The sequence below is a fragment of the Silurus meridionalis genome, chromosome 19 (assembly GCF_014805685.1).
Source record: "Silurus meridionalis isolate SWU-2019-XX chromosome 19, ASM1480568v1, whole genome shotgun sequence".
Classification (NCBI taxonomy): Eukaryota; Metazoa; Chordata; class Actinopteri; order Siluriformes; family Siluridae; genus Silurus; species Silurus meridionalis.
In genome coordinates, this window is record NC_060902.1 from 17,331,773 (window position 1) to 17,344,272 (window position 12,500).

The window sequence follows — 12,500 nt, forward strand, 5'->3', positions numbered from 1 at the left end:
CACACACACACACACACACAAACACACAAACACACTAAATGAGGACAAAACAAGTGCACTAAGGCCATTCATGAATGCACATGAATCCACAAAAACAATCGACACACGCTCATAAAAAAAAAACAACCCTTATCTAAAAGACATTTCTTCACTGTTTTTATTTTTGCGTAAACCCTCCTGCTGTAACCCAGACGCTGATGTCAGAGAGAGGTGAGACAGCCACACTCGGTGATGCATAGGCGCTATTTTTAGCTCTCGCTCCAGAATTCATGCGCTTGCTGGCTAAAATCCATCCCTGGGATTGTTCGGTGTGAGTGTGTGAGAGAGAAAGAGCTGTACCATCTTAATGCAGTCCTGATCCTCAGTCCTCCACATGCAGCTCATTTAACATTAACCACATTCACACAGCTCGTTATCATGATGGAGATGACGCGCTCGGAAAATGCTAACACTCTCATAACAAATCAATCGTTTTATATTCAAACCCGAACAATTTAGATATCGTTACGTTCAGGAACTGTTCTGAGATCAGACATGGGACTCACCGACGATGCCCGAGGCCTTGAGCAGCAGGTGGATGGAGTAGGCCGAAAGAGATGCCACAGCCGTCAGGAGGAACCTGAGACACGCACAATGTTTACCACCTTGTTAGTTTGGTTAATATAAAACACAGCTTTGTGCAAATCTGCAGAATTTACAGAAAAATCAGTTACGAATAATAACAATGATTCAAAACAATATAAACATAATACATATAGTCAAAAATCGTTAAAAAATATGGACAACATCTCTCCATCATCAAATGATCATATCATCAATCTCCAGACACCAGCCAGTCACTGCCCTCCGTGAGCGTGTGTATATGGAAGAGGTACACGTGTATTACAGTAGTTTGAAAACAGATGCAGGCTGGTTTCAGATTTTATGAATGATGAAGCACGTTATCCTTTATCTCTTCACCAATGTTTTTTATTTGAGCATTTTCAGCATTAGCATGTGCATCATTAACATAGCTGAATATAATCAATAATCAGATCCAATCACGCATTCCTTTTGCCACTCAACAAAGGAGGAAGTCGTCTTTTTAAAAAGAGATCATTAGGACGTAACAAATATGTTGTCGTTGTTTGGGCCGATTTTACAGCCTGATTACCGTTTCATCAGGAGGACAATAAAAAGAGTTACTCTGTGATTAATGACTTATATCTCACTACAGATTACTGTGTGAAACCCAACAGAGAGCACAATACAAAGAAAACACTACATTAAAGGGCTATTATCTCATTATCTGTGATGATGTAGCTACGATACGCAGCTGGGGCACAGGATGCTCACCTGCAGCACAGGATGTTCTTCTATAGAACAAAACCTCTTTCATGTATAGCAGCAAGACTTTAATGACAATCATATTATCACGGAAAATATTTAAAAGATAAATATAAGAAACCGTACGTAAATCATTTGCAATCAAACATGAATCAGTTTCGTGTCTGTGTATCAGATGCATCATGCTGCATAAATGTGATAAGAACACCGCTTTATTAATTATTTTATTAAATACATCATTTCAGGTATATTTTAGGCAAATTGTTCCACAGCAAAATCTCGATCACCTCTGTTTTTGCACTTCATGTAAAAGAATCTGATCTAGATTGAGTCTAGATTGAGATTAGTCTATAATTTCACAGAACAAAAAGATCCAAATTATGTTTTTTTCCCCCAAACCAGTTCCACCACAGCATGTTTAAAACCATCCAGTACTAATACAAGTATTAATAAGACAGAGGAGCCTCGGCTACACTGAGAACCTGTTTTAGCAGGCGGAATGGGATGAAATCATCAGGATGGGAATTTTATTTCAATATCTGTTTAATACAAAAAACGATTTTGGCTCGAAATGATCAAATACCATAAATGGCATATGTATAGACGTGTCAGTGCCAGTGCACAGTGTAAGAACCCAATTTCTGTAATCTGATCTACAAATACATTTTCACATGAACCAGCAGGCAGTGTATGAGTTTTAGTTACAGGAGGATATAAGACTTTATAAGAATTGATGCTATTGATAGTGTGTCATTTAAACTAATTATTCCCTTTCGACTGACACTGACTCTTGTTTTGTTGTGGTTTAACCAACAAATCAATTTCCTTCCCACTGAACAGAAAAGAGGGCACAGTTATAGCTCCTCTAAACAAATCCATTCCTCATCTTTCTCTGTTGAGAGAATACAATCCAACAGGCCTGTTTACTTTCTTCTCATGTGTCTGTTGCCGTAGTAATTAACGAGTCTTGTCTGTTGCTAGCCATGACTAGCGTGTAAAGTATTGTATGTTTGTATGCATGTATTTACAAATCTTGTCTTTTGGTTCCAGGTATCTCAGATTTTGTCTACCTTCATCCTGAACGTTGCCTGGTTCACCTGGTTCACTCTAAGCTCCTGATTGTGCATGTAGTCCATATGCAAAAGTAAGAGGCGAAAACAATATTTAAATTATGTGGGTTTTTTCTCGACAGCCGACAACCAGTCAAATTAAACTAGGAAAGAATGTAAATAAAATAATTAGATCAAATATTCCACAAAAACATGACTGAAAAAACTAATCCATACACATTTACGCCAAACTTTTGATTTACGAGCTACTTTTGAGTAAAAATCCCAAGCTGCACACTTACAATTAGACCATATTTTTAAAACAAAAGCATCTAACCTATAAGAGGCGCTAGTTTCAGGGATGTGTGATGAATACGTCAGATAAGAGATGTTGGATGTAATTTTGTTTTCATTCCGTTTATATCTGATTGAGGATTAGAGGTTAATGACGTGAAAATAACTAGAAGCCTTTTTTTTCCACATTCTAACAAGCAGACAGATTAAAGAGTTTAAAAGATGACAAGCATGTGTCCTAAAAATATCACACCAGTCTCCAGCTGTCCACAGCTGGACAAGCTGCTCTGGGTGGACGGCTGAAGCACACAGTCTTCTCCTTCTGATTACAAATAAGATTTCTCTCTCTCTCTCTCTCTCTCTCTCTCTCTCTCTTTAATCTCTCAGTCTTTCTGTACAGTTACAGAGTTTTGATGACTTTGGCAGGAGACGTGCTGACCAGCTTTCTGCCAAGCACGTCCTTCACCCCCATTTCAACTCTGTTCTCAGTCTTTGTTTTTTTCTCTTCTACTTCTCCTTCATCTTCTTTCAGCGAATGAGATTTTCAGTCAGAGAGTGCAGAAGTCAGCCGAACAAGCCCAGTGTATAAGCAAACACTTTTCGGGGGCAGTTTCTTGCTTAGTTAATCATGAATAGGAGCTACTGATGAAGTGTCAGCATCATTATTAGCCACTACAATACAATTATTAAACATCCTAGACATAACATAAGTATACTTGGGCACATGATTGGGTCTGAGTTGATGCTACATCTTACAAGGCTTTCTTGACTTTCTAGCATTAGCTGTTTGGTGATATTAATGGCAAAGGCACGTGGATGTTATTTACACCCCATACACCACTTCATTGGAACGGTGTTCACAACAGCAGTGTCCTCTTTCAGCAGGATACAACCTGTTCAGCATCTTCAAAAGATCTTCAGAAACTGTTCATGAACGATTTAAAAAAACGGAAACAATTTCAAAGTGTTGATTGAATCATCTTCCAAATCTAAATCCAAGTGAGTGTATGTGGAACACGTTTGATCCATGGAGGTTCCACCTCATAATTCCTAACTTCCTAACTTACTGCCTAAATGCAGTAAACATAATTTACAATAACTATAAGAGCAATGAGGAAAGGAGATTGCGAGTTTATATCCCAAAGATGTCACAGCTGAAGTGACCGAGAGACAAAAGAGCAAAAAGAGCTGTGGTTTGCTATGTAGGAGGGGCATCTCCATCTCCATCTCCAGCTGTCTCTTTTTCTCTGTGGTTTCACATGCCTTATAAGCTAAAACTTTAATCCATCACCTGACATAACCTTCAAACTAGTTTTAGCTCCATGTGAAAATAATTTATTTACATTATTCCATTAGTAGTACCATCCAAACTGAATGTAAAGATTATATACGAATGCTGGTGGAAATAAGCTTTTGAGCTTCAGTCTGAAGTTTTAGACTGGTGTTATCAATGCACAAGGTAGAGAGATCTCATGGTGGTCCACCAGAACATTTATTTTTATTTACTTATTTTTTTGCTATCTAATAAACACAATTTATTTTTACTACTATCCTATTGGCAACAGATGAGTTGAGGAGAGATGAAGTTATTCAATAAGTATTTATACCTCCAATTTCATAATAATATGATAAACCTGGGCAGACATTATAATTACTTTATATTTTAAGTATGCGAGCTGAGAAAAAAGCTCAGCCCCTGGATCACAGTGTTCCACAGCCCCTGGATCACAGCGTTCTAAATCATGTGGGTTTTTTTCTTGGGCTGAACCGTTCGTAAGGGCTGTAAGTCTTGTTGTTAAATTGCGAGAGTCGTAAGGCTCAGACAGCACGGTATGTAGGACCTCTGTCGCCTCAGGAGACGCAGTGCTGTGATTCAGGCTGACACGCCGAGCCAAAACACACAGCTGAGAATCACGACAAAGCAGCGAGTGACAGCAGCATTTCTGCCTCGCTTTCTTATTCTCCATAACACTAAATATCACCAGCGCTGCTTTTAATTCTTAGGTCACATATCATAGCAATAATTATAAAATAATTGTCCATCTTTTAGTCCGCGGATTCATCAATTCTCTCCTCATGAACACCCGCCAACCCGTTCTGCATAATTCAACACTCCTAAATGCCAAGGAAGCTCTCGTGTCTTATAGTGCTTAAAGACACAGCGTGACGCTTCCATCTGTGTGATAAAAACCAGCACCCAATTAGTGCACCGAGCTTATAAAAATTCAACGCTTGCTTCTATGCTGCATTTAACGTTTCTACAGATCAAGCAAACGAAGATAATAAATGACCGATAAATTACTTTGTGTTTAATATCCAGATTCTTCCATGGCTGGTTTGTGGCAATTGTTGGAATCACTACACAAACACAATTGCAATGAACTATAAAACAGAAAAACACTGATTTTCCTTTCCATTATTAATGTTTTGTATTATCAGAAAAGAACGTTAGAGATCTTTAAAGAAATGTGTTTTATTGTAGATTTATAATAAATCATTTTTTTCTACTTTTTTCCGCAAATTTTCTCACCTAGATCTAAACTTTACACTTCTTTGAAAACAACTAAACAAAGCATGTACATCAGTCTGCTCTTTTTATTTCTTTTCAGTGATAAGTGGGAGGTTTTAGCACTCGAGTGGGAAATGTGTTATAGTATAATATTATTGTTATTACCAGCCATGCTGTGACTTTTTTAAACTGCGTTTAACACGTAGGGGCTACGACCAGACAGAGAGCAAGGGGCTACGACCATACAGAGAACAAGGGGCTATGACTAGACTGAGAGCAAGGGGCTACCAAAACTTCCAAAGAGTGTGGCACCAGTAGAAGAGGAAAGCAAACATGCCATGTGTCAGCATGTAGAGCAAACCACAACAGAACACCTTCTAAAGGGTTAACATGGTGGAACTTTGTAGATTACGCTAGCTGGCACAAATACAGGTCTCCCAGACGCCCAGCTTGTGGAACACTGAATGCTGAAGGTCAGTTGGAAAAACAAATCCCACAATCCCTGGGAATGTCCTAATAAAAACAGCATTAGAGTGGCTTATGTGGTAATCGCTGACCTCAAAACTGAACGCGACTCTTTCAGCGACAAAAAAAATGAAATGGAAGGATGTAGGACGTACCAAAGGTGTGAGGTTTTTGCTCTTATACTATATTAAGCTGCTACCTTGAGTTTTCAAGAAAGTGGAAACTGTATGTCACCTTGTGTTAAAGGGAAATGTAAATATCCCTTATTTATAATCACTGATCCTTCACTGATCAGGGTTTTAATAATTAATTATATTTGTGAAACTAGCAGACAAGGAGACTGCATCAGGACGACCCTAAAAAGTTAATCATTTATACAACTAATAGCGTCTGTTCATTCACTCCTGAAACCCCTGAACAGGCAGTTACTTCTCTAAACATATACAGTATATGTAATTTCTGCTCATTTCTGCTCAGAAACAAGTGAAAGCGAATTGCAGAAAGGACGGGTTTAAAGTCTGGTGGTGAATCCTTCATAGATGAGCAATAGACAAAAAAGTCTTGATTCATCATTAAAACCAAAAAGATATTTAAACTGTAATATGTATAAAAATTCACAGTAACTCATGATATAAATAAAGCAAGTTTCGCATGAATTTCACAGCATTTTTATGCGCATCAAACTTCATGTGTAAATGATCCTTCAAGACAAATGCACAAACAGATTTTTAGGTAAAGAATCTTAAAAATGTTCAAATAGGTTTGGAAATTGAGGATGTGTCCCAGGACCAGCTGTGTGAATGTGCAGTTCACTCAGCTGTGCATCAGGCATTTTCTCATGACATTGAAATAATTACACACACACACCCACACACCCACACACACACACTCAGAAACATCATCAGTCGCTGCTAAAATGTTATTGCTTTGTTTTAGCAGCGCAGTGACAGAGTCATTAAAACATTAAAGCGAGCGCTCTGACACTCCTGTTCACTTGCTTTAATAAATATTACTCAGAACCATCCAATCTCACGCCGCATAAAACAAAATCAATGTGCCGTGCAGCGTTAAAAGCTGGGGAGTCAAAATAAATGATAAGTATATCATGCATATCATTATCTCAAGCTGTGTATGAAGGTTTAAGATGATAGAGTTGTGCATTAAAGCGTTCCCATAAGCACCTGATCAGTTTCTGGGACCTAATCTGTGTGATCTGCTCTGATTTTCTGTTCATTCATCACCCGAACGTCTACACAGTGCACACAGCAATGACTCACAGGAACATGACGATGCCGGTGTTCGCCATGGCGTAGGCCAATCCTAGAATTCCACTCCCCATGATGGCGTTTCCCAGGTTGAAGACCGACATCCCAAACGAAGTCTTTCCTTCAAACTGATCAGAGAAATAACAATAAAATATAAACACACAAAAAAAACAAAGCATAAACTCCTTTATAAGTGCCAGGTTTATCTGTTACCATAAACTGACACTGGAGATTCCGTCCATAAATGTTAAAAATAAATTGTACCCATCTCGCTACACAAAAGAGCGTTTCTCATAAACCTGTGATTTTTGCAGCTGTTGTAATAGAAAGTTAATCAACACTTTTCGACCAATCAGAATCCAGAATTCAGCTCTGCTGTGGTATGAAATGTGTTCGTAAGCACAACAAAGGTCTTAACCACAGTGTCTGAAACTGAGCAATGCAACAGTAATCAACAAAAAGAAAGAAAGCAAAAAGAATCTTACGTCTGTGAATCGCGGTGGTTTCTTGTCATCACCATTGGAGAGGAACTCTGCGCTCTCGACCAGGGCGGCTTCAGTGTCTCTTGTTGCTCTGCTGGGACTGAAAACATACAGTACAGTTCATCACCTCATCGATGTGTATATTTTGATGATGTGTGTGTACAAATTACATCATAATAAATATGAAAGAAAAGCCATTTTCTCCAAAGAAAATCCATGTAGATCTTCAGATTTATTGAAGGCCTACATATTAAATTAACAATTAATCGTCGCAAAGCTGCAGCTATAGGGAAAAAATTGATTGATTGATTGATTGATTGATTGATTGATTGATAGATAGATAGAAGACCTCGTGGAATTATTCGAATGTGGCACAACCCTAATGTATATAAACACACATATGAGGAACTCGCATCACACGTTTAACTAGAATTACTGGAGTCCTTTCATCTACAAGGCTAAAGAGTTTTCATAATAATCTATTTTACCCTCAATAGCAATTCCTAGAATTAGACAGGTCCCTCACATCACCGCCACGCTCATGTTAACAATCTGAATACTACTAAGTGGCTTTTGATTGCACAGTGAGTGCACACACAGCCCAGCTAGAAGAAAACAAAAACACGCTAAGCTCTTTAGCATTACATACCTGGAATTTTCTGTATTATTAGGTACGAGTTCCCTGCAAGGCAGAGCATTGAGTGAAGATTTGGCATCCATCGATAGCAGAGAAAAGGAAGAAAACACACAAACACACACATGCACAGAAACCTTTAGCAAGGAAAACAAAACATAATGTTTGTTCTAAAACGTGGAAATCGAGTGTGTGTGAGAAAAACAATTTTTTCCCCCTTCATTCGGTGTGAACCTGTGCATGCTGGGACGGGGCCAAGGGTTAAGAGCAGTGTTTGGACAAGAACTCGCGGCTGCTTTGAACATGTGTAGCAATCATACATACACGCTTGTCCTGATCTCTCTTACATACACATACACACTGCACATGCACTTGTTTTGACCCATCAACAAAAAGCATGACACTTGTGCTTAGCGAGCGAAATTTCTCCTATTTGGTCCGTGATGTGCTTTATGGCTTTGAAGATTATCAAGATGCATATTGGGTTTCACCTCATTGAGACGACGCGGCTGCAGACGAAATGGCCGGCTGTAAGACAGCACACAAACACAACACACACTGCTTCGGTTCACACGTGTCCAAAAAAGGAATAAACAATAAGTCCGTGAATATGTATTTAATAATTCCCAATAGTCTTATCTCTCAATAGGCGTTTCTCTCAGTTGCGCTGCTTCTAGGAGTATGTCAGAGTTTCTATCCAATCAGATTTCAGCAACACATCATGTGTTACTGGCATCAAAGGAATCTTCGTGAATCCTTTAGGAATCAGCAGTGCAGGCGCCTGTAGAGTAACGTGCATGTTGCTTTATGCTGTTTTTACCAATCAGATTGCGAGTTGATAAAACCGCTTCCATCTAGCAGGCATACAATAACGTTGCAATTTTCACATCCTTTGATTAGACGGTCAGAGAGCACACTAGTCAGGGCTCGTGTCCAACATCTGCAGCAAACTGCACAAGCTCACATATATTCATGTGGATTTAATCACTATTAGATCAATTTGATTTGGGCATAGATACACTTACAAGGACATTCAAAAGATGAACTTACAAGGACCTGTAGAATTTATACAAAAACACACAATTTGCATTTATTTCAAATCACCAGGAAAATGCAGGGGAAACTCCGGGGTTATTTTCTTTAATATCGATGCTTCTGCTAAAAAATGATGAATGTACAGGATGTGGGCGGTGCAGTTGTGGCTACAGTGAAAGGAGACGTGTTGAATTGAATTGTGTTTCTTGATTTAGTGATGACATTCATTCTCACTGTATGTGATTCCTGTCTGTGATGCTGTGCTCTGTTCTACTGCGTTTCTCGATTATATTGATGGTTTCTATAACCGTGGAATCACAATGATGGTATTAAGAGGTGGATTGATTCAGGCAGGACACCACTGAAGGGTCAAGGTGTGAAATGCACGGCCCGTAACTGCAAGAGCTGACGAAGGAACTGTATTTCCTGTATTATCTTTTACGTGTCTTATACTCTAATACAAAATTGATGTGTAATATCTAAAATATCTAACGAAACACAAAAAAAACCACGTCATGTTCCATTGAGGAAATATGATGCGAATCCAAATTCGAACCAGCCTTCTGATATCACAAATTAAATTCAGTGAGGACAGAACAGGACCCACACACACACACACACACACACACACACACACACACACACAGAAAAGATGCAGATCACTCACTGAGGCGTGTCATCTGACTGGCTTTTGGTTGAGGTCGAGGTAGGCGTGGCTGTCATTTCGGCTTCTCCTTCATGCCCTTTCCCATTAGGAAGCGCATTCTTCTCGACTGGTGTCGGATCCATGACTTAAGATGATGGAGATTTGTTCCAGAAGATACAGATAGCTTTCAGTAGAGATTCCCCTGAGGATTTGCAGATCTTCTAAGATCCCTGCAGGAAAAAAAAGGATGTGCAACATTAAAAATTACATAATTTGGGGACAAGTGGATTCAGATAATGACCTCAGAAAAGTGGGTTACCTGGTGTGAAAGGGCAAATTCTCATAATGACGGAAGTAACATTTCTCAGGGTTTTTAAATCAGAAACATTACCAGTATTAATAATGATACAATCAACTGTTCCAGTGTGATTTCAAGAAAGCAAAAAACCAAACACGTTCCCCATATGTCCCTATTAATCTCTTGTTCCTCAACCTCCAAAGAAAATGGGACATTAGACACTTACTATGTAGGCAGATGTAGGCAAGAAAACCTGTATTAAAGTCCATTAATTAATACCTTAAGCATGAAAAAGCAGAGATTTATCATATGGAAAGAGTGCAGGGCTGAAAGACATTTCCATTGAGCATGATGCAGCATTAGCAGCAGTTCTAGAAGCTGCATGTGGTAGGAAGCATGTGGTGGCAGTCAAGTGATTGGAGAGTTATCCTGTTTGTGGGAAATGACCACAACTGAATTAAGGGGAAAATGCAGGAACAAACTTATACAAGTGAATCTGGGATTGGAAGGAGTTGAATGCAGCAGCCTGTCTGTAAAAGTGATTGAATGACTATGTTTAAATACAGTAACGTTCATGGTCTCAGGTTCCTGCCGGGTGCAGAGCAACCTGTTCACCCTGAGATGGAGCAAACGACTGTGTGGCATTTTAAAGAGGTTGAACCTTGATCTTAAATCCTTAGCTGTGGATTTGAAAGCCTGGTTGTTTTTCATCCTGAAGTCTCTATGGCCGAGTTTTGTGTTCTCCAGTCTCCTGCATCTTGAACCCCTGGGGATGTCTATGGAAGGACCTGCTGGAGGTCCAAATGACCGTGAAAGACAACGTGTTTAAAAGTGACGTCCATTTCCTCTTAAATCCCCACACTTCCCCACCACCGCCACCCCCCAGTCCGTTCCAAAAGCCCTGGTACTCTTGACCTCCAGTCTAAAGTGCCAGAGCTCTGTATTAGAGGAGGCGTGCTGAGGAGAACCAGCCAGGACCAGCTCGGATCCAGCTCTAACCCGTTTCTTTCTCCCTCATTGCTTTAATGAGGGAGAAGCTCAACATAACAGGCGTGCTCTCTTCATGCTCAATGCTATTAGCTGGCATTGATGAGTACCCCAACAAGCTTCTCACCCCCCCAAACCGCCTCTCACTTCTGCTATCCGTTCTCTCATCGTGATCGGAATCTATTTATGTACCACTTTTGCCCTCTCAATCCTAGGTGATTGTGTAGGAGGTCTGCACAGCACTCTGGTCTCAGTGGGTCGCTCCATGCGATCGGGCTCTCATTAGGCACCGTGCAGCTCCGGCTGAAGCCGGACAACGTGGTCAGCCAGCAAAGTGAAATGCACACAATGCTGCAAGTTGTGCAGTTTCCTGGGAACAGCCCGGGCAAACAGTAGGCTGATTGTGCCAGGCATCCCTGCAGTTTAAGGCCTTCGCAGCACTAGAGCCAGTCAGAGGGCTGGAAAGGTAATTCATCACAGATCTAAATGTAAAGAATGCAAAAACCATAAAAATCAGGCGACGACTGTCACGTTTTTGGACAGCGCTTCGAGGAGACACATGCGATGCCAAAACCCATTCATCCCCGCACTCTCATGCACTAATTCACCCACTGGACGGGTTTCTCAGTGACGAGATGGGGTTTGTTATAAACTGATGCTTCAGTCCTCGACACGTGACGTCTGTCTGCTGGGTGTGAAAAACATTCCCTGGAAGCTTTTCTAATTTGGCAGGAAATGAACATGCTGTAACTAGAAAAAAAAAACACACAAGCAGGAATGCTGGGTAATGACGCCGCTTTTTCTTCCAATTGACTCAATCTTAGGTTGTTGCATTAATACGATTATTCAAGATGATGATGATTATAATATCATTACCATCACCAATTAGACTGTAATGCAGATTTCTGTAGTAAATCCGAAAACCTTTTTCTATGTAAAAGTAACATTCCTGAGATATCACAAGCCGTGATTTCTTTTTCTTTACATTTAACATTTTAAAGGGGATAATTTTATATTTTAAAAAATGAATGCATCATAAGTGTTTCACCGGGACTTCAATAGCAAACCTGTACTTTCAATAAGAAGTATATTGATAAAGTATTGCAGATATTTCAGCCGATATGTCAATGGGACTCTTCTTCGCACTTTCTCTGTATCATGACAAATTCAGTTTTTTGCTGAAGAATTTAAAATGTATCTGCTCTGGTTGTTCCTGTACCTGTAGCTAAATAGATGAAAAGTGTGATCTTGATGCAGTGGTGCAAGAGGAATAAAACATACAGGGTTGTGCTGTTATTGAAAAATCATAAACTTTTTGTAAATCAACTCTCATCTCACCACAACGTTGTTGATGTCCTAATGTGTAATCCACACTTTTTATCCATTTGTGGTTACATTGAGGACATTTAACTTCTCTGCATCACTACATACGCTTTAAAATAGTTAAACACACACATTCTCACACTCGCCTCCACAATGACGTCAGCGACCGGATCCCGGCGTAAACCAG

General features: G+C 39.7%; 1 protein-coding gene across 4 annotated transcripts in view; it reads right to left on the bottom strand.

The window, feature by feature from the left end:
• Positions 1-12,500, bottom strand: part of slc38a3a (solute carrier family 38 member 3a) — a 44,731-nt gene that overhangs the window by 21,821 nt on the left and 10,410 nt on the right. For 3 of the 4 annotated variants that reach the window (XM_046875111.1, XM_046875110.1, XM_046875112.1), the window contains exons 2-6: positions 9,727-9,935; positions 8,040-8,072; positions 7,394-7,490; positions 6,921-7,036; positions 546-619 (exon numbers count right to left, since the gene is read on the bottom strand). In XM_046875111.1, the coding sequence (XP_046731067.1) occupies positions 546-619; positions 6,921-7,036; positions 7,394-7,490; positions 8,040-8,072; positions 9,727-9,848 (442 nt within the window). In that variant the 5' untranslated portion in view covers positions 9,849-9,935. The remainder of the gene's footprint in view (positions 1-545; positions 620-6,920; positions 7,037-7,393; positions 7,491-8,039; positions 8,073-9,726; positions 9,936-12,500) is intronic. The other variant, XM_046875113.1, reaches the window with a different exon arrangement.